Source organism: Carya illinoinensis, chromosome 10, assembly GCF_018687715.1.
Source record: "Carya illinoinensis cultivar Pawnee chromosome 10, C.illinoinensisPawnee_v1, whole genome shotgun sequence".
Taxonomy (NCBI): domain Eukaryota; kingdom Viridiplantae; phylum Streptophyta; class Magnoliopsida; order Fagales; family Juglandaceae; genus Carya; species Carya illinoinensis.
In genome coordinates, this window is record NC_056761.1 from 10,224,591 (window position 1) to 10,247,809 (window position 23,219).

At 32.8% G+C, this 23,219-nt stretch overlaps 1 protein-coding gene and 1 pseudogene across 2 annotated transcripts; one reads left to right on the forward strand and one right to left on the reverse strand.

Annotated features, from left to right (window-relative positions):
- The first annotated feature begins 1,167 nt into the window (after positions 1-1,167).
- LOC122279220 (acetyl-CoA acetyltransferase, cytosolic 1) lies at positions 1,168-11,772 on the forward strand. 2 transcript variants are annotated; one of them, XM_043089667.1, is made up of 14 exons: positions 1,168-1,400; positions 1,964-2,062; positions 2,209-2,382; positions 2,491-2,596; positions 7,645-7,783; positions 8,309-8,386; positions 8,467-8,532; positions 9,451-9,536; positions 9,674-9,773; positions 9,855-9,965; positions 10,085-10,102; positions 10,249-10,335; positions 10,893-10,978; positions 11,603-11,772. In XM_043089667.1, exons 1-14 carry the CDS (start codon positions 1,355-1,357, stop codon positions 11,634-11,636), a joined length of 1,230 nt encoding a protein of 409 aa, XP_042945601.1. In that variant the 5' UTR covers positions 1,168-1,354; the 3' UTR covers positions 11,637-11,772. The 2 variants fall into 2 exon arrangements, with proteins under 2 accessions (XP_042945601.1, XP_042945599.1); XM_043089665.1 differs by having other exon boundaries at positions 1,172-1,400; positions 10,061-10,102.
- Positions 11,773-12,011: 239 nt separating this feature from the next.
- Positions 12,012-18,929, reverse strand: LOC122279219 (annotated as a pseudogene).
- Positions 18,930-23,219: the final 4,290 nt, after the last annotated feature.

Here is a 23,219-nt window from a genome sequence, read left to right on the forward strand (position 1 = left end):
CAGCAATTATGGCACTGAAGTCTGTGTTAAGCAAAACCAACATAAGCGTGGGGCTAAGACAAGTTAGAGACAAGCCACTTCAAGATGCAGCAAAATGATAGCAATTGATACCCAAGATGCATGATGAAGTAGGCTTTCCTTGCTCCTTACTGACACTGTTCTATCCAAGAGTAAAACATATCATTTCGGTGCATGAGAAAGTGTACTTTCACCTCCCTTATTTTCTAAACGATGTTTAGAACTTAATGAAGTTTACCTAAGATACTTTATCCTAGTTTGAAAAAGAAAAAAAAAAAAAAACAAGCTTTTCATGTTGGAATCCACCAAATTGTGAAATCCACGTTATTACATGCGAGTTTCATGTAATAAGATCAAAATCTGTTTATAAAACTTATTTTTTACACCCAACACGCCATAGAAATTTTTTTTCACATTAGCTACACTAAAAAATTATTGATATTTTAATTTTTTTAAAATTATAATTAATGAATATGAAAAACTCTAAAATCATTAGACGCCATAATCTATGGATTAGATTATATCCATTATTCATAACATAACATTTAATGATTAAAAATTATTGGATATGTTTTGGTGGTGATGTATCATTCATGTGTGATTTGGATATTAAGATGAGATGAAAGATAATTTTATATAAAAGTTAAAAATAAATTATTTTTTAATATTATTATTTTAAAATTTTAAAAAATTGAATCATTTATTATATTTTACATAAAAAATTTTAAAAATCATAATAATAAAATGAGATCGAAATAATATGAAATGAGAAATATTTTATCGTTTATTTAACCAGTGGCTCATCATTTTACAGAGAAATGGATATAGGAAAGAGTTTTGCTATATACAAGCATAGTCGCGTATTAATCTGTGTATCAATACTGATTTATTCATATTTAAAATTTAAATTAACATTATTTTCGATAAAACACTACTATGACCTCTCCCATGCCCCCTCAAGTGACCGCTGGTCACAAATTTTTTTTTTTCATTTAATTATTAAGGAAAATATTTTAAATGTTTTGATGTATTTTTTTTTAAAATATTAAAAAAATGTGAAAAAAAAGAAAAAAAAAGAAAAAGAAAAAGAGTGTGCATGCGGTAAAAATGAGCGGTGCAAATTAGCGGCAGAATAGCACCGCCCTTGGATGGCTTGATTTACGCTTCCCAACGATTACGTTTGATCGTTTAACGTTTAGCGCAACCCGAAAAATCACCCACCTCCCCGGCACATACGCGCAACCCCCTGAGTTTGAGTGATCATATCACCAAGTAGTCCCCTTTCCTTTGGCTTGGCTTGGATTTTCTGTATCACTTTCTTTCTCGGACGATCCCTATGGCTCCTGTCCCTGTGGCATCCTCGGACTCCATTAAACCTCGAGGTTCTTTCTTTCTTTGTTAATTATATTTTTCTTTACTGCCTTTTGATCCTTGTTCCTTCGATAATTCTGTTATTAGTTTCAGTTTGTTTATTAGTTTAGTTGCAAAGCTTTTTGTTAATTAGAATTAGCTCTTGTATGGATAGAGTTCGGTTGGTGTACAGATTCTACAGAATACCGGATTTTCTTTTGCTTCATTGTCATTCTCTGCATTTCCTTCTTCTCTTTTAAATCATTCCATCTCTTAACATGTTCCACCATTTAATTTTACAAGTTTGATAGAAGTATTGGTTTCGGCTTTCCTTCTTACTAATCTCGATTAAATATTTCCATAATTCTTCTGATTTCTACGTTCAATTGCTTGGAATTAAGCTATTATTAGCATGCTTATATGCCCAGCCGTAGCATAATCGAAAATTCCAATTTTCACTGGCTATTTTACGCTTACCTTTATGTATCGTTACTTGTTTTCTTATGATCTTGAGAAGATGCATAACAAGGCTTACAAATTGGCCTTTGGGTAATTCTTAGTCTATGTCAACTCAACCTAAAGTGTTTCCGTGCAGATGCTTGTATTGTTGGTGTTGCACGTACGCCGATGGGTGGCTTACTTGGTACCTTGTCATCGTTGTCAGCTACCAAGCTTGGCTCTATAGCTATTGAATGTAATCACTGCTACTTATGTCTCTTTAATTTGTTTTCTTTTGGTTTCTTCAACTATGTTACTATTCAGTATTGTGTTCCTTAAAATGATTGTGTGTATGTGTGTGTGTGTGTTTTCATTTTGATTGTAATGTATTAATTTGGGTAGGTGCTCTAAAGAGGGCAAATGTCGATCCGTCAACTGTGGAAGAGGTTTTCTTCGGGAATGTCCTAAGTGCCAATTTAGGGCAAGCTCCTGCCAGGCAGGCTGCTCTGGGAGCAGGTATACCTAATTCTGTGATCTGCACCACTATTAACAAAGTTTGTTCATCTGGGATGAAAGGTGCGCTCTTCATTGAATTGAAAATTATACTTCACTTTTAGTGTATAAAAAAATGAATTTAGAAATGGGATTGAGTATGGCATATTCTTTTAATCTTCTTTGTCCCAGCAACAATGCTTGCTGCACAATCTATTCAGTTTGGTCTGAATAACGTCGTCGTGGCTGGTGGAATGGAAAGCATGTCTAATGCACCTAAGTACCTGGCTGAAGCAAGGTTTGGCTATGTGGCATTAATTGTTTACTCATTAGTTTACTTCATATTGCTTTTATGCTTTTACGGATTGATGGACTTGGAAGTTTTTTTTTGATAAGTAAAAAGATATATATTAAATCATAAAGAGGGCAAGGCCCGAGTACACGGGGTATACAAGGAGCCTAGCTACAGTCTAAGAGCTGCGAAGGGCAGCGTGAAGTTCAGTAAAGGTAGTGCCATTCAGTACAATAGAGGAGGCCCATAAAACTAGATGGACTTGGAAGTTGAAAGAAGTACATGTTTCAGCTAGGTAGATAAGATTTTATGGACTCCCTCTAGGATATAGAAATTCTGTCTGTTCATTCTATAGGGCCATCGCTAATCAGGGCAATAACCACTTCCCTTGAATGAACATTTGGAGCAGTACCATGCCTTTAAACTGCCTTCTTTGTGTGGACAGCAGCATTAGGGAAGATCCTAACCATGGGCAACCAATGGAAATGCTGAATCGTAGTAATTGATTGGTGTTGTACGTGTAGGAAAAGTTTTGAAACTATGGACCACTTGCTACTTCATTGTGAGGTTGTTAGGACCCTGTGGGATATTTTTGTGGTAGATCAGTCCTCTTCCAGCTAGAGAAGTCTTTATGGTATCCCCCAAACTGTAGCTGTAACATACGAACCTAGAATTTAGGTTAATTTAGTTAGAAATTATTTAGTTATGTTATGATTATACTTATTCTTTTTATTAATTACTTATTTATTTATCTTCAGATGCTTATAATTATTTATTTGTTAAATAAGATAATGAACCAGATTAATTAGAGTTTTAAAGTGGTTTCCTTTTATCTTGTATTCTCTGTTATTATCGGATAGGTTTAAAATTTTTTGAAAAGATTCTAAGATCAAAACCAAATCAGATCTAGCTAATCCCCTGAAACTCTAGCTAACCTCCTGAAAACTCACGTAAAACCCTTTCCCTCACCTTTATAAAATCTCACCAGACCCTCAGATTAATCATTCAGAAATTTTAGTTGACAAAGAGGAAAAAGGAAAAGATAGCACTCGTGCAGCCCCCCCCTTTTTTTTTCTTTACCCAGCCACTTCATCAGAGCACCTTCAGATCTGTACAGACACTGCCAGTCAACCACTTCATTGAACACCCCACTATCTGGTAAGCCACTGCAGTCTGCCACCTTTTTTTTTCTCTCTCTTGTCACACGTTACCTTTACTTAGCAAGCCTTAGATCCCATCGCTGGCCTGCTTTCTCCAGCAAATGATTACTTGCTTTGTTCATATCTTTTTATTTCTTTTACTTTACTGAAAAGCACATGCAAGTATTGGTTATTACACAAATGCCCTTCAACCCACTGCACCTAACCTTTCCGTAAACTGCCTTATAAAGGAACTTTTGGTGAAGTTACCTCTTTACCCTCTAGTAACTAGGCAGACTTTATGTTTTAAACATAGTTTTTGGTACCGTACCGTACCGGCCGGTACATTCCGTACCGGTCACCAGGCCGGTACAGGTAAGGTACCTGTTTCGTACCGGCTGAAATACCGGCCATACCGGCCTGTATTTCGGCCTGTACCGGCCTGCGTACCGGCCTGTACCGGCCGGTATTTCGGCCTTCATGTTTTTTTTTTTTTTTTTTTCATTTTTTTAAGTTATAATCTTATTTTTTTACCCCAATTCATATTAGACTATTTATAATTTATATATACATATGTATTCATGTATAATTTATTCATATATAAATTATGATTTTGAAATATAATTTATATATATATTTATATATATAATTTATTTATATATCGACTATCCCGAAACGGTACACGAAACGGTACCGGTACTGAAATATTTCGTTCCAGTGCCTTGACCGGTATGCCATCCGGTACGGTATTCAAAACATTGGTTTTAAATCTGATCATATACGTGGGTTATTTTTCCTTGTGGGCTGGGCTTGAGGTTTATTAGACATGTTTCATTAACATGGACTTTTGTTTTAATTTGGGCTTGATTCTAGTATATTTCAGAAATTTATTTTAATAGTTAAGTGAGTTGATTTCTTGTGGGCTTGATTATTTTATTGGGCTGGTTGTATTTACAGAAACTGTTCTAGTAACCTTAAATGTTTTCTGTAATTGGGGCTGGGCTGAAACTTAATTCAGACCAAAGTTTCACTTAAATAAATATATTAGTCTTAGACTCATTCTTTTACACAATATATTGAAGGGCTTTTAAGCATATTTTAAAGAATTCTTTTATATTGTTTCAGCTTATTATCTTAGCTAATATTTCAATTGACCTTTAACTAAGTTTTATAAAATTATTAAGATTATGATATGAGCTTTGGAATAATATTATTTTAGGTAATCTTTTTTATATTTGAATATTTATTAAATTATCTCTATGGCAAGATTTTAAGTAATTAGATTGCTACGACACGTTTTCTAGAAAGATTAGTAACGTCTAGTGCCTCGTATAGGTCACGAGCTACAACGTGAGATTTCGGAAGCAACTCTAAGAGGTAAATAGTATGATCATATAAATGTACGCGTAATGTAAATATTATAATTGGATATGATAATATGATATGGTTTTGATGGTTATCTACGTTGCGCTAAGAGCCAAGTCAAGGTTAGACCTCTTTCACGAACTTCTATGAATTACGATGATTTACATGAAAGTAAGCCTATATATATGTTATGCTTTTATGGATTGTTGATTGATGGATTGAATGTTACTAAAATCACATGGAAGTCATGATATGATCATATAATAATTTAAGATAGGTATTCTATGAATTAAAATAGCCAGGTCATGCATGCTTCATTCATGTAGTACTTAGACCATGTATGCCATGTATTGTTCATGCGATAACTTAAGTCAAGCATGCCATGTAATAAATAGCCAGATCATGTATGACATGTTCATTAGTTCTCAGATCATGCATGCCATGAAATGTCATAAAATGATTAAATCATGTTAGGCCATGTCATGCTATACTATACCATTTACAAGAATATATCATGTTATGCCATGCCATGTACGAGAATATGCCATGCTAGAAAAGTCTAAGAAGTCCAAGAAAATTATCATGCATCAAGAAAGATGAACATTTTAAGGTAACATGGACCCAAGCGTGTTTACCACAGTTATGCTAAAATGGTACCACGGACTCAAGCGTGGTTACCACAAGTTAGGTGAAACACGGACTCAAACGTGTTTCACTACATGTCATGCAAGTTAAGGTAACACGGACCCAAGCGTGTTTACCACAGTTATGCTAAGACGGTACCACGGACTCAAGCGTGGTTACCAGAAGTTAGGTGAAACACGGACTCAAGCGTGTTTCACTACATGTCATGCAAGTTAAGTGAAACACGGACCCAAGCATGTTTCGCTTCATGTCAAGCAAGATAAGTGAAACACGGACCCAAGCGTGTTTCGCTTCATGTCAAGCAAGATAAGTGAAACACGGACCCAAGAGTGTTTCACTCCACGTCAAGCAAGATAAGTGAAACACGGACTCAAGCGTGTTTCACTTCATGTTATGCAAGTTAAGTGAAACATGGACTCAAGCGTGTTTCACTACATGACAAGTTATGTGGTGCCATGGACTCAAGCATGGTTCACCATGAAATAAGTATAATTCAAGAAAAACAAGTTACTCATGCATTCACACTTCATGTTTGCCATGATTATGAATGTTTCCACTCTTATTAATCCATGAATGTTATATGAAAGTTGTGATAAGGTTGTAAAAATCAAATTTATGCTAAGTTAGATAGTATTTTACGATATGATGTATTATTTACTGAGTATTCGACTCATTTTTGTTGTTTGTTCTTTTTGTTTTCTTCTATGTTGATTGCCACAGATGGTGATTATGATGATGCAGAGCTGGATGGCCAGGAGTAGATTTAGTATAAGGACTTAGAGATGAATAAGTGTCATTTACACAGGGATCAAGTTTCTTTTATGTCATTTCAATAATTAGTCTTGTTTAAGACTAGCTCATGTTTTGCTTTATTCAGTTTCAAGTTTCAAGACTATTTATATCCTTTCAATTAAGTTTTTTTTAATAAATGAGGTATTTCAGAGTAATGAGTCTCTTTACCGGGCATTTTATCATGTTTGTCAGTAACGTCTCTATCCTACGGGAACGGGGTATTACAGTAGCATTATGGAAGTTGGTCCCCATATGCCTTCTGTGATGCATTTGGAGGGAAAGAAACAACTAGAACTTAGAAGATAGGGAATGTTTGTTGAGGAACTTAGTAGATAACCCATACGGACATGCTTTTTCTCTAGGCAATTGCTTTAGATTTTAATGGGCTTAATGTTTATGATTTCCATGTATCTATTTCCTATAAGTGTTTTCTCATGTATACATCCAATGTACCTAAGCTATCCTTATTGATATTAATAAGATTTTTACTTTTTTTTTTTTTTGATAATTCTGTTAATTTGAAGAAAAGACTAGGTGAAGCCCAACTGCATAGGACATATACCATTAATAAAATTTTTATTAAAAAAAAAGTAAGTGCTTGTGAAGCATAAATGTTGGCATAGGGTCTTTCTTGTTGAAGCATATAGATTATTGAAGGGTATGTCATCTTGGTTATAAAATGATAATCTATATATTTTTTATATAAGTAAACTGGTAATTTATATAATTATAACATGGAGAAGTGAGGTTTGCTAACTGTGGGTAAGTGAGAGTCATTAATGGGATGTCCGTGACAATTTTAGTCTTGACTTGGCCAGCCTTTTATTCAAGGAGGAAACATCATGAAAATTTCATTATGAATCAAACAAGTTGATAATCTTTCTGCCTATTGTGGTGATTATGTAAACATATTGTTGTTTACTTCTTTGACCATGGTTGCAGTTGTTTTACTACTTTTATGTGCTGATGATAAACTGATGGACTTGCTCGATGTTTAGTGCTGCCTTAGCTTTGTATACAAGTGTTCCTATTTTTTACCGATTAAAAAAAAAAAAAAAAAAAAAGTTGAGGGAAGTATCTTTGTGATCCATTCTGACTCCATTTTATAAACAGAAAGGGATCTCGATTTGGACATGATACAATTGTTGATGGTATGCTGAAGGATGGACTTTGGGATGTTTACAACGACTTTGGGATGGGAGCTTGCGCAGAAATATGTGCTGATCAACATACTATAACAAGAGAAGAGCAGGTACAGTTCTGCAGTATTTGTCCGCTTTATTACATGCAATAAGTTTAGTTTTCAACATGCAATATCTTTTATTATGCTCTTGATACTTTTTTAAAATAAATTTACTAAGCTTATTTGAAGTACAAAATTTTGTCTTATAATCATTTTTTATAAATAAACAAAATTTTTATCTAATAATTTAATGTTCAGTTCATTTTATTTCATTTTTTTTTTCCTTCCATGTATACTTTTCGACAAGTTTTGTTGGTATCTGATTCGTAAGTTACGACATAAAGTGAGTTTAGACATCTGTGTTGATAGATGGAATAAACTTTGAAGCATTTGACAAAAGAAAAAGAAAATCATGTTAAGTAAATTTTTACAATGCTGGTTTATGTTGTAATTTTGAAAAATATTTTTTCTTTGGTGTTAATTTTCCCATTATATGTTACTGATATTTCCTGTTTTCCTCAGTGAGCTCCAATGTTTCAGTTTGCATCATTAATTCATTATATTAACTTCTGCTATATCTATTTTTTCTTGCAGGATAATTATGCTGTTAAGAGTTTTCAGCGGGGAATTTCTGCACAGAATGGAGGCCTCTTTGCATGGGAAATAGTTCCGGTGTGATTCCTAGTCTTAACCAACCAGCAGAGCTTGTATTCTATGGCATCAAATAAATATCACCTGATAATTCTGTGCAGGTTGAAATTTCTGGGGGAAGAGGGAAGCCTTCCACAATTGTTGACAAGGATGAAGGTTTAGGAAAGGTGAATACAATAATTAGACAAGGATTGGCTTATCAACTATATAATTCTTTGTCAGTTGACTGATAAAATACTGATATAATTATTTGACCCATAGTATTTGAAGTTGAAGATATCTCTTCTCAATTGAGTACTTGATGTGTGATTGGAATACATTAGCTGAAGATGACTACCATTTTACCAAGTGGATTTCACCAATCAAGCTAATAGAGTAGGCTATTTGTCTTCATGTATCATTAACATTGGCATCATGTTATTTAAGGCACATCAGTTTCTTTTTTGATTGGATGTTGGTTTTAAACAAACCACTGCCTTGCCAGTTGCCCCCCTTGAAATGAGAAAAAAGTTTCTAAAAGTGTTCCAAACCCCATCATTTTCAAATAATTACCATTTTTCATATCATTTATTTCTGTTTAGGGTTAAACATATTATTCTCCCTAAATTACCAGGGTTTTAAAACCTTTTTCCCCCAAATTACCAAAACTGATACACATCAATTATCTCCGGCTATCAGATAGCATCCTACATCAAGACCTGATTGTTAGAATGGTGAAAAATAGGCAACATGAAACGTGTACCCTTCTATTTATTTCTGCAAAAAAAAAAAAAAAAAAAAAAAAAAAGAAGAAAAACCTTCTATTTATTATGTGGTTTTTACCATGAATGCATGAGCTGTTCTCAAACAAAAGAGAAATAGACAATTGGAGTGAATTTGATCTTTGATTAATACATTGTAGTTATGTTATATTGGACTTTAACTCTACGTTTGTACTCCTATAGCCAAAATTTTGGAGCTCTTAATGTCACGTCCTTGTCTTATATTTACTCTTTCCTTTCCACTTTTACTTCTGAAATATTGAGTTTCCTTCAATCTGTCTCTTTCTGTCTCTACCCCTCCCCCCACTTATACTATCATTTTAGTTTGATGCTGCTAAACTGAGGAAACTCAGGCCAAGTTTCAAGGAAGATGGGGGTTCTGTTACTGCTGGCAACGCTTCTAGCATAAGGTCTCTCTCTCTCTCTCTCTCTCTCTCTCTCTCTAATTCCAAGATAGATGTGTTGTATAATCTTGTTCCTTCCTTGTATTGGTAATGAAGTGAATTCCTTCTGATTCACTCTGGTTTGGGGCTGTCATCATGTATAGTGATGGTGCAGCAGCATTAGTGCTAGTAAGTGGAGAGAAGGCACTTCAACTAGGTTTGAAGGTGATTGCAAAGATCAAAGGATATGCTGATGCAGCTCAGGTATTATGAACATTAGTGTTCATATTTGGTTTGATTAATGAAACTCATGTAAAATAATTCTAAAAAGTAGAATCCATGCAGGCACCTGAATTATTCACAACTGCCCCGGCCCTTGCAATACCAAAAGCTATTTCAAATGCTGGTTTGGAAGCTTCTCAGATTTGTTACTATGAAATTAATGAAGCTTTTTCTGTAAGAATTCAGGCTTTCATTTTTTTCATCCCACTAGTCAGCTGTTCATTGATCTTGAATTTGCTAGATATGTGCGCTTAAACTAATCCTTGCAGGTTGTGGCACTTGCCAATCAAAAGTTGCTTGGTCTTAATCCTGTGAGTCTTAGACTAACCCTTTTACTATTTTTTACTCATAGAACTCAGAAATTTAGTTGCTTTTAGATGTTTCAGTCTCTTGTGCAGTCTCCAAGTATTATAAACTCAATCCTTATATAAATTTTTTGTATTTATAATGAGTGCAGGAAAGGCTTAATGCACATGGTGGAGCTGTATCATTGGGACATCCTTTAGGATGCAGTGGAGCTCGTATCTTGGTCACGTTGTTAGGGGTAATAAATGATGTTATCTTTATATGTTAGTTAGATTACACTTTGCACCCAAAATTACCACTATTTTTGCAATATGCACCACAAACTACCAAAACTGTTAATTTGCACCCTAAACTGCCCAATTACGACAAACTGCCCAAACTGCCCAAAAACTGTCCTGTTTTTCATTGATCATAATGCAGATATTAATAAATTGCGCAAATTACTAAAATTTAGTAGTTTAGGATGCAAATTGCCAGCTTTGGTTGCTTAAAGCGCAAATTGAAAAAACAGTGGCAATTTAGGGGCTCAAAATATAATTTTCACTTTTTTATTTTATTTTATTTTTTATATGCGTTGTTTCATATGATTTGACAAAATATTTTTACTTCTCTCTCGCTCCCCTCACATACTTTGTATATGGCTGTGAAGCGATTCTATGCTTTTCTCCTGCTGTAGAAACCATTTGAGAGATGAGGACTATGTCTGAGGAAATTGAGGAGTGCATCAAATAGTTTATTTCTTCATATATTTGTTTGCATTTCAGAGAATATTTAAAAAGGAAAATTTTGTTGTAGGTGTTGAGACACAAGAATGGGAAATATGGGGTTGCTGGCATCTGCAATGGGGGAGGAGGGGCATCTGCCCTGGTTCTTGAGCTCATGTAAGCCATTTACATTTGTTGAGGCATATGCTCAGTTTAATACTTGAGAATTTCTTGCCTTTTATGATACTAGTAAGTATGAGGGTTTGAAATGTCCCTTTTGAATAGTAAATAAAGTTCATGGTTAACATCGGAAAAACTCAATGGGAGTGTGCTCCAGCTGCATCAAAATTTTTGTCATTAAATGTAGTGCATGATACAGTGATACACCTATTCCCAATTTCCCAGTTGAGATCTGGGTTAATTATTTCAAGAACTCATTTCCCTACTCAATAATTACTTGTTGCCATTTTGACCTGATATTCTTATTACCCCCTTCATTTGTAAATTGTAATAATTCCTATTATCTAAATTCTTATCAGTTAAGGTTGTAGAGTAGTCTTCTGTATCATTACTTATATTTGATCAGATAGCTTAATTATGAACCATAAAGAATAAGGAGAAAATAAAAACTCACAAAGTTGATTCTCTTAATTTTCTTGAAGAACCCATTGCACTATTGCCCTGATATTATTGTTTCATCGTTAGTATTAGAAATATCAAAGAAAAAAATATATTATTTCGATCTCTCTTCCCATTATTTAAAAGTTCTAGTAAGTCATGGAAGAATTTTACATCTTGCAGGCCAGTTGCTCAGGTGGGACTTTCGAAGTTGTGATGTTTATTTCCCCTCTTATTGGCATACTTTAGTACGGTTTTGTTCTTTTTCTATATCAAGATTTCTTCTCAAATAATGAAGTTAAAAATTGTTGAATTAGATCTGCTTAATAAATATGCATTATGTCGTTTCATCACTTTGTCATCTTTAATTCTATTCTATTTTTGGTTCCAAACTTTCTTCATTTTGGGTGAATTCATATATTCAGAATTATTGTGTTTCATTAATATATTAGTGTGTTTAAATAAGGTGTATTCAGCCTACAACCTGATATCTTTTGTGGCATTTAAGACTGTCAATGGATGCTTTGCATATTAGAATTCTCATGTCATACAGTTTATTAAAACTGATAATAGGCTAGACAAGTCAGCATCATTGGCAATTAGAGAAGTGAAAATATTTCCAAAGCGTAGCTTGTTACAAAATAAAATAGGATTTTCCATGAAATTGCTTTCACTTGAAATGTTGTTCCTTGCCAGCTGAGGTTTTGCTTGGCATCAAGATAGAACTTAACACAGGGCTAAGGTACAAGCCAATAGTGCAAACATAACTGCCTGTGTTGTTACCGAGCTTGGCATCCTGCCATTGTCTTTCCTGAGGAAAAGACCTTGGTAAACAGGCAGGTTGATTAGAACCAGGAGAGCACATAGAAGAATTTGCAATGAAAATGGGTCTGAAATCCAAGTTTTCATATCCAAAATCAACCTCTTCATTCCTCCAATGAAACAGAATGCATTTAGCAGCGCAAGCGTAGCTAAAATGGTAAACATTGGTGAAGAAGTGCCAAACTCCATGACCTCCTGCTCATATCTCTGTGACACATCATCTTCAGTCACCTTTGCCGTGATGACAAAGGCTGACTTCATATGTCCTAGTAGTTTTAGGATGCTGTCAATGAAGCCAAACAAGGAGGAACTAGTTCTTTTGAATAGCCACATCCTTTGATCATTCCACCATCCTTGGAATGTGCCCCCACACCAAACAAATTCTCCCAGACTGTATGCCCGGTGGACAAGGATGACTAGTGCAAATGGCAGCACCCATGGGTTTGAAACCTGTTAGTACAAGATGATTCTATTCTTAGAACACAGATTAGCAACAACCATAGACAAGTTTGATTCAAGCAAGGGAAGTTTCATACCTCTGGAAACAAGGAGATACCTTTAAGCAGGAACAGCGATGGCACTGTAACATAATACAGCGTAGGCAAGCAGTTTGCAGCCCATAGCAGATAGAAAGAGTACGAAAGTTGAAGTTTAAGGGGAATCTTTTTATACCCATGGACAAAGGGACAGTACCTTGAGACAAAGATCTGAAAATCACCTCCACTCCATCTTTTATGCTGTATAAGTGACTGCAGTAGTGTTGTTGGAGCTAGTCCGAGGAAGCCCTTCTTTTCTGGATTGAAATATATGGATCTCCAACCTCGACATTGTATAGCTAATCCAGTAAGGACATCTTCAACTGGATAGCCATACTTCAGACCCTTCTGCAAATCAGCATGTATATCAAGAACAGGTTCATAAGAAGTTTAGTCATGAGAGAGAGAGAGAGAGAGAGAGAGAGAGAGAGAGAGAGAGAGAGAGAGACCTCCTTTCCCCACTGAGTATTGTTTTCACAGGTGCAACTGGCAAGGACTTTGCATTCGTTTTCCAGCGAACTGGTACTCGCTTCTACCTTTATCTTGTTCCATCTTTCCCAATCTGTCTTGCGTTCCTTGCTATACTTCTGTCCACAGAGACTCTCTCTTCTGTGAAAGCACCCAGTACCAATATAGCAAGGCCCTCCATGCCCATCAAATCCTGAAAACTCGACCTTTATCACCATTCATACAACGAATATAAAATCAGCTGAATTGTTCTCCAATCAGGTATAGGTTTAATTGATTCAATAGTTTTAGTTTGAAATCCCTGTAAGTTGGTGGTTGATAGTACGTACCATGCTCTCTATGTTCAAGCTACTACTGTAAACATCATTCTTCGTAAGATTCTCAAAAGTCTGTGGAAACTGTACAAATCCAACTTCATCGCCTCTTTCTTCATCCATAAAAAAGCACACCGCATCCCTCACTGACTCCGAATTGCTTGAATACATGTCGCAGTCCACATTAAGAATTATCGGAGAATTGCTTATCCTTTTTGACACCCTTATCTATTTCTCAGTTACAATGGCCATAAAATATACCAAAAACTGTTATTACATGAATTACAAAGTTCTGGGGGATTAGGAAGAAATTGAACTGATCAGCCATAGCTTGAAGAAGCAGTCTGCATGATGTGTATATGGAAGTTAGGCGTACCAGTGCATTCATGGCTCCTGCTTTGAAATTGTGGTGGTGCTGGGTCTTTTTTCACGTGCTAAGTACACCAGAGTTGGCACAGATTGTCCTTCGATGTCCACAGCCTTAGGGTCTTTCCCATCAAGAAGTACCTATTAATTATTTAGTAGGCGGAAGAGGAGTTGACTTATTTTTATGCAAATATATATCCATTCCATGATCAGACATGACTACTGAGAATGCAGAAATTAAAGTACTTGAAGAATGGTTTGATGATCGAGTCGGCTTGCAACCAGGTTCCACTCTCTGAATCCCTGATGTTCTTTGCGTATTTCTTCTGAAATTCGACCCAGCTTTGTGGTGGTTTCAATCCGTTGCTTCATGTCTTCATATGATTTCTGTAAACCAAAAAAAAACCAAAAACGAAACAAAATTTTGGAAGATGCTTTTCAGCCTGAAAATTGAAAGGAATTATATATCACTACAAGAAAAATGAGTACTTATAACGAGTTATTTGTGATAGAAATTACTATTTGTAGCGAGAATAGACTCATTTTGGTAGGAAAGAGTAATTCTACTTATCATCTAATTATCATCATTCTCTTGTCATCCCATGATGTAGTATTAGATGATTGGAGACTATTTATTATATTTCACTTATGAATCTATTATCTAATGCCACATCATGGGATGATGAGATTATGATGAATAGTTTTTCATTCTCAACCAAATTTATTGAAAGAAAAACACTTCCAAACAACTAGTTAAGTTATTAACAGTAATAGTCTTGAAGTGTTATAAATAAGTTGAGCAACTAATTGATCTTCAAACGCCCCATGAATAATGAAATCGAACTTCTTGGTGTTATACTTACAGTACTTTTTATGTCTGCTATTTAAATAGAAAAATTATTTAAAAAATGTCATATCAATATATATGACTGAAAATAATAGAATATAAAAATATAGAATATTATTTCTATAAAATAAAATAGATAGTTTAGAGATGGTATAATTAATTAAGCCTTTCATCTTATATCATATCATCTAATCCTAATCATTATAACATTTTTCAAACTTCCAAATTATAAAATACAATAAACATTATAACCTTTTTAAATTTCAAAATAAAAATTATATTTTAATAATATTTTATTTAACTTTCATATAGTTTCGTCTATATACCCAAGAGAGGCCTAAGACGTTAATTTATCCATTCAACTTATTTTAAAAATTTATCAAACAGAAGTTGAGAGTCGGAGGAGGCCCAATATTTTTTTAAAAAAAAAGGGGAAATAGAAAGTTTTAATTGTGTTAGTATATTAATTTTACTTATAATAATGAAAATGGTGATGTGAGAACTTGTTGTTGGAATTAATAAAATCCCAATCATCTAGATAATATTTTTTTTAGGAAGTATTTTTTTTAATGAGGTTGTGATTTTTTTTTTTTAAAAAATATAGGGAAAAAAAAGAAAAAAGTACTAACGTGATCCCATGTGTGGCTGTAGAGCCCCTCCAATCAATTATATATGTTCATGAATCACGACGATGCCCAATCCCATGCTGTTCACATAAACTTTGAGAGCCTCTGGCCTCTAAATCAAACGAAGAGACAAATACAGGCTATACAGCCCACCTCTCTGCAGAAGCATCTTTTAATGGGATTCCGCATGTCAAAGTAATTCTACTCAGAGCCAAGAGCTAATTCAAACTTATAATATTGGATGGCATTCGAGGAAGTTCCTTATATATATATATATATATATATATATATATATATACATACACATATGTACTGCAAAGCATGCTTGTTTAGTTGGGTGAGATAAGATTTTTAATAAAAATAATATGATTTTTTACAAAAACAATTAATTAATGCACTAAGTTGAATCAACTTTTTGTGAAGTCTGTATTGCAATATTTTTCAAATATGGCAAATGCTCCTACATAATATGAATTTAATGCTTGTGTATGATCAATAGAAAAGTAAAGAATATAAATGTAAAAAATTCAAAACATGGTAAATCAATACAAATTATAGACACTGAGATCAAATTATCTCCTACCCTTTTTTATTATTTCTGAACAAAATATATAAAAGAGGGATATCTACTAACTTTAAAATTAAAAGTACATTAACTTTTCTTAATCATTACGTCTACAAATTAAGATCCAGAAAGTCAACCTTTACAAATAAAAGGTGCTGTGAGAGATAATATAATATATATGTTAGTACAAATAAATTGTATTCAAAGTTGTACCCATCATGGAATTAGACAGATTATGATAATTAGTTATGGATTTAAACTTGGTTAAAATGATAGTAAATTATAAACGAAAAGGTAATTTTGAATTGAAAAAATAAAAAAACAAATGTATATATATGACTGGTAATAATAAATATATATCTAAGGAACAAAAATCACAAATAATTAAATCCATAAACAAAATAATACAAAAATACACATCTTAGATGATCTACTAATATTAAATAGTAAATACCAACTATACAAAAATACTTGTATTAGGACACTGCTAACTGAATTTTCTAATGATTGAAACTCTATTTTTAGAATTTTGTGAAATTTGAACATCTTAATGGAGTGGTTGAATGAAATTATTTTTGGAAAAACTTATTTTCAAGTTTAAGGATAGAGCACATATATCCAGTTGAATGTTTTCGACATTTATCTTAGTTTCTCTTCATTTTTTCTTCCATGTGGAAGACAAGATGCATGGGGGAATAAAAAGTTACATCTACGTATTAACAACATTTGCGGTTTATATATGTTGATCACATACATATTATGAATGGGTGTCATGCACATACATGAATTACATATTGATTTCTATTGAATGCCAAAATTAATTAGTTCTGACATTAATTATGTGTATGAATTTATGAAGAAATCACAAAACCTTGGAACTCAATAAAACCAATAATATTTTATGAATTTTTTGTTGCATATATAAGCTAGTCTAGTCAACTTCAATAAATTAAATGATTTTTTATCTCAAAAATATTATTTATATTCTAACTTTTCCATTTGATTAAAAGTTGAATAGATTATATATTATTTCTCTTACTTAATTACCAGACTATTTCAATTATTCCAAGTTAATATATTTTTAAGAAATCACAATTGTACACCACATTACGGACATAAAAAATGTGATTAATTCTTTGATAAGTTTTTTTATTCAAATTTATTCTTTAATTAGTGGAACAGTTTGCTTAATAATGAGAGAAATTGTTGTCAGCTTCATGAGTATTATTGATGAGTAGTATAGAGAGCGTGGGTCAGCTTTCACTCTTGTCCATTTGATTGCCTGCCTCTTTTCAGCATCATGCATTCAACATGCACGTTGATTAACTTTGAAAAAAAAAAACTGCATATAGTACATCTATGACCTACCTACCTAGCAAATGTCTTCATCTGAAAATTAAAATTTTGAAAAAGTAATAGCATATTTAATTAAAGAAAATGGTGATTAGAAAGGAAGACTTGTCTATCCACAAAGCAAGCAGACCTGGCATATAGGATAACGTGTTCATAACATCTCTAGAGATTTTATTTTTTATTATCCATTGGCCATCAAGCAAAAAAGCCTTCTATAGAAGAGATATTTTTTCTCAATTTTAACCATGTGCCTGCATTCATCTTTCTCGTCTTCCAATGCAACAAATAACTTTGATCTATTACAAATAAAATAATTCAGGGCAATAATAGGTAGCAAATTAATGAAAAAATAAAAATTAATGAAAAACAAGAAAAGTTAAGTTAGATAGTCACTTATTATAATAGAATATATATATATATATATATATATATATATATGTGTGTGTGTGTGTGTGTGTATATATTTATAAAACTTCATATCATAAATTAAATTTATTTTATAATAATAATAATAATAATTCTATAATCGAATATATTTAATTTATATATTTATTTTAATTAAACCTTTTTAGAACTAAAATATTTCAACTTGTGCATGGAATAAATATATAGTCTCGTGATAGACATTGTCGTGGAATAGGATGCATATGATATAGATATCATATCATAAATCAAAATTATTTTATAAATTTGATATCATTTTATGCAAGACTGATTCTAAGACGACCTGAAAAATAATATAAATAATTTACCTTGACGGAAGACCAGACGTCCTTGGCCATGACAGGTTCATCCTCTAGTAGTGGCGCCTCAGCACTGCGGAAATATGCATCCGGAGATCTTGGTTCAACTTTGAACTTCTTGCAAAACGGAAGCCAAATCTTTGAGAAACGCGAGGCCTCTAGCATGGCGTAAAACGTCGAGTCCGAGCCACCATCGTCTGAGAGATAAATGTTTAGCTTTTCCGGTGGATAGTCAAAAGCCATTACTGACAGCACTGTGTTAATCACCATGACAGGTGGTTCTATCGTGGGGTCTGCGGTGCACACGAATATGTCTATTCCCGGCAAACAACTCCCGTATCTGTTTGTTCCATGTACGATTATTTATACATGTACAGTACTTAGTATACATAAACCTAGCTAGCCGGCAGTACATTGCATATATGTCTGCAAATTAATGGAGATGTTGAAGACTGAGACACAGAGAGAGAGAGAGAGAGAGAGAGAGAGAGAGAGAGAGAGAGAGAGAGAGAGAGAGAGAGAGAGAGAGAGAGAGAGGAGAACCTGAGAGAGAGCCGGTCTTTGAAAGTATAACGGTAGATGGGGTTTCCTCGGACAACGGCGGTGAGAAACCAGTAAAAGCAAAACCATATCTCTGATACAAACAATCCCACCCAAGCCCATCTTCTTCCTGCTTCTTCTTTTTCTGGTATATACCTCAGTCTATATATAAAGATGAAGGATATACACACCAAGATTAAAAGTGCATACAGTTGAAAATGGATCCGTGTTTTTGGCGTCTTTGTTTCAAAAAGAGGAAGATGACGATGATCAGTATTTCCCATCTCTCTCTCGCTCACATGTTGCTTGGAGTAAGCGTACTAAGCGGCTTTATATTGCTTCTGATTAATAATTTTGCAGAGTAACGAAAGTTACAAATTTCAAGTAGATAAATTTCTTACAAATTATTTATAAAAAAATAAATAAATTTTATTAAATAAAAATTTATACACTTTTATCCACTTTTTTTTATAAAGGCATGTACAAGATTTGTCTATTTAATATTTGTATAAATCATTTTCTTTCTCAAAACATTGAAAACCAAAGGTAGATGATTATTTTCAAAGCATTTAAGCGGGGATGGAACGTCAAAATTCAATCTTGGCCGGGTCTCCTTTATAAAATTAATTGGAAAAAGAAACAAAAAGATAAACCTAAGTTAAGACTATGTCTACACAATTCAATCTTCAGCTAGCTTTTGTACCCTGTTTGACTTTTCTTCTTTAAACAAAGTACAAAAGCTAGCCAATTGATCCTATTTTATACTTCAGTAAGTACTCATTGGCCACAATAACCTGTAAATTAAGTTGGCCTCCAGCTTTAAGTACTGCAACTTGCAATTATTCTATGAAAAAGTTAAAAGTTGTAAATTAAATAATTACCAAGTTGTTAAGCCTTTTAAATCAAAGTTATTAAATCCGTTTCAACCACCGTTATGGTTAAGGCATTGGAAATGAATATTTTAATACCGATACATTTCATTGTATCGTTTCGAGATATACATTATATGAATAAATTATATATATATATATAATAACTATATTCTAAAATAAAACTAATACAAATCTTAAAAGCATACATACCTGATAAACTTAATAATATTTTTCAATAATGAATACAAGTTTTAAACACACATATTTATAAAACTCAATAAAATATCATAAGTTCTCAATTCAACTATTAAAAGAAATAATAATTTATTTTCATTAATAAGACAAAAATGATCAACATTAGCAAAGTCACTCAAAATATTTTCTTCAGTGTCATCAACATCGTCATCAATATCAAGACCAACATTATCACCATCTTTCAAATTTTGTGAGGCTAGTGGCTCCTCAATACTTTCCCAATCCAAGTCTTCTTCATTAATAAGCTCTGATTCATCACCTACTCATTCCTCCATCAAGTCAATATTCTTAAGATTGATTTGATCTAAAAAATCTCTTTCCCTTTTTGTATTTCTGCTAAAATAAAAGTCACATGTAAGTGAAAATGTTATATATTTTTTAACAATTAAAAACATTATTTTTGAAAATTTTTATCTCTCACGAAGTTTCAAGTTATAACGAACAAATACTAGATCATTCAAATGTTTATGCTCTAATCTATTCCTCTTCTTCAAATGAATAAACTCAAATATGCTCCAATTTAATTCACAATAAATTGCACAACAACATTGGCTTAATATGGGAATTGCAAATGTTTGAAGAGTTGGAACCTCATTTCCAAAAGTACTTCACCATGCAATTATAACAAAAGTGCAATTATAAATTATTACTTAAAATTAAATAAAAGAATTAAAATATAGATTCACACTATTTAATAGAAGGATATTTAGGTTACCTGGAATACTTTTTTCACGCTGGCAGATTGTTATAGGTTGTCCAAAATCACTGTGTGCATTCTTATACAAGTCAATTTGTTGAATGATCTCATCTTACTTATCAGGATCAAGTTCCAACTTTGTAACGCAAGTCATAAACCCTCTTGAAATATCATTTTTACTTTTAAAGTAAGGGTTAAAGTAAATTTTAGGGTTAAGAAAACAACCTGCTGCATGTAATGGACTATGAAGCTACTTATCCCACCTAGCATCAATGACCCTGATAAATGGCATAAATGCAGAAACTTTGTTCTTCAATCTTGCTTTTATATTCTATTTGGCTCTCTCCATTGCATCATACAAGTATCTCATTGTAGACTTCTCGTCCCCATCGACAAGTGGTAGTACTTGAACCAAAGGTTCGCTGATTGTTACAATAAACTGACATTGAGTCCAAAACTTTCTATCTTTTAGAATAATCATGGTTATCACCTTCCCTATGTTGCTTTTAGAATAACTTGATACAACCTACTTATCACAAGTAAACATTTATTTAAACTCTTTCTTAAACAAAAGTAAGCATTGGATACTTAAAACATTTGTAGCAAATCTCGTAGCTACATGGCGACATAAATCACGACCTTTGGTGAAATCTTTTCTCATCAAAGTTAAAACCCAGGCATGGTTATAAATGAATTTCGTTATCTTTCTTGCCATTTTTATAGTTTCATCAGTAATAATAAAATGTTTGAGATCATAAAAATTCTCAAACATCAAATCTATACAATGAGCTACATAACGGGATGAAAAGAAGGAGCCATATTTCTACTATAATTTTTTTCCTGTAGCCTTGTAACTCGTATCATTGTTCGTTATGAATTGCACAACATTCTCCACCCCAACTTCTTGAACAACTTTATCAAAAATATTAAATAATGTTTCAGCATTTTTTCTAAGGCCCGATGTATCAATAGACTTCAGAAATATTATACATTTTGGACAATAAACTAAAAAGTTAATTATTGGTTATTGTCTCTTATTTGTCCAAACATTTGCCATTAATGAAAAACCACTATCCCTCCAAGATATTTTAATATCTAAGAGATAATTCTGAACCTCAATCATAGAATTATTCAACGGATTTTCTCTCAACTCATGTAAATAAGGACCCTTGAATCCTGACCTAATGGCAGTTATGGCATCTATAGCTGGTTGATAAAACTTAGATTGAGATGCATTAAAAGGTAAATTAGCATCATATCACCAATTTGCTATAGCCATCTTTGCTTTGTCAATCATTTCCTTTAAATACATAACACACTTAATAGAAGGTTGAGACCCAAGAGTTGTTCTTGGAGCAAAAGATATGCTAAATGCCCCTGTTGACTTTCCACCGACTTTTTCCTTTCCTTTTAAACCATGAATGTGTCCTTGACTTCCTCCTTCATCATCATCATTAGGGGTGCAGAAACAAATCAATGAATCGGTAAATTGGATCGAACTGGACCAAACCAGTGGGATTGGTCCAATCCTGAGTTTAGTTCGGTCCAATACCGGTTTTATTTTTCTTAAAATGGTCAAAATCGGTCCGGTTTTGATTTTTCTTTTTCTAAGACCAAATCAGACCAGTTCATATATATATATATATATATTTAATTTTTTCTATTGTATATAATTTTTATATATAATATATAGTTACATATAAAATATTTTTGTATTATATGATAAATTACTAATTAATATAATATTAGATTTTAAAATCTTATATTATTTTAGTTATTGTATTAATAGTTATACCAATATTATATAGTGCATATTGATAGTTATACTAATACTATGTACACTATAATATATCACTATATTATATATTATAATATATCACTATAGTCTATAATATAATTATAATATATATTATAATATACTATATTATATAAAATATAATATAGTACATTAAAATCGAAAAACTGAACCGAACCGGATTGGAAAGTGGTAAAATCGGAGTACTAGTATTGGTTTAGTAGGGTAACTGGTGCGTAATCGGTTTTGAAAAATATAAAACCAGTACATACCAGTTTGGTTCTAAATTTTGTACAAAACCAGACCGAACCGGACCGGTTACACTCCTAATCATTATCAACAATATCAACATCATTATATGTTAAATCTATAAGGGTTCCAGTTCCAATCTCTAAACTTAGTTTTATTTTCTTCTCTTTGTTTTTTTTTTTCGTTTCATTGACCAACTCCTTTATTTGCCATTTTATATGATCAGGACCTTTTTGCATGCTTCTACATCACCTGAAATCCTACCTAGATGATCCTTCAACCTCATGACTCCACCACTTCTAATTATTTTGCTACAATAGAGACATTAAGTACTATTTTTTGCCCCTAGCACTACACGTGGATGGACCCATGCTGGATCCTTTGATCTAGCAGGAGCAACTACCATGGAGGTACTATTATTTGATTGACAACTAGACATTTATAATTTATATACTCTTACATTATTAAAAAAAAAAAACAGAATCAACTGAAGATCCAAAAGTAGATATATTATATATAATTATATATGCACATATCTTATCAATCTCAAATTCTCAATATACAAAGCAAAAATATTTTATATATGTAGATCTACAGCTAATAACCTAAAAACAACTCTTAGTTTTTCAAGGTTCTGTTAATTCTTTTTTTTTCTTTTTACATTTTATTTCTATCAACTATGAACAAGATCTTGAACTTCAAGATTTAAAATCCAGGCATGGCTTAGCGACAACATTGTGGGTAAAAGACTA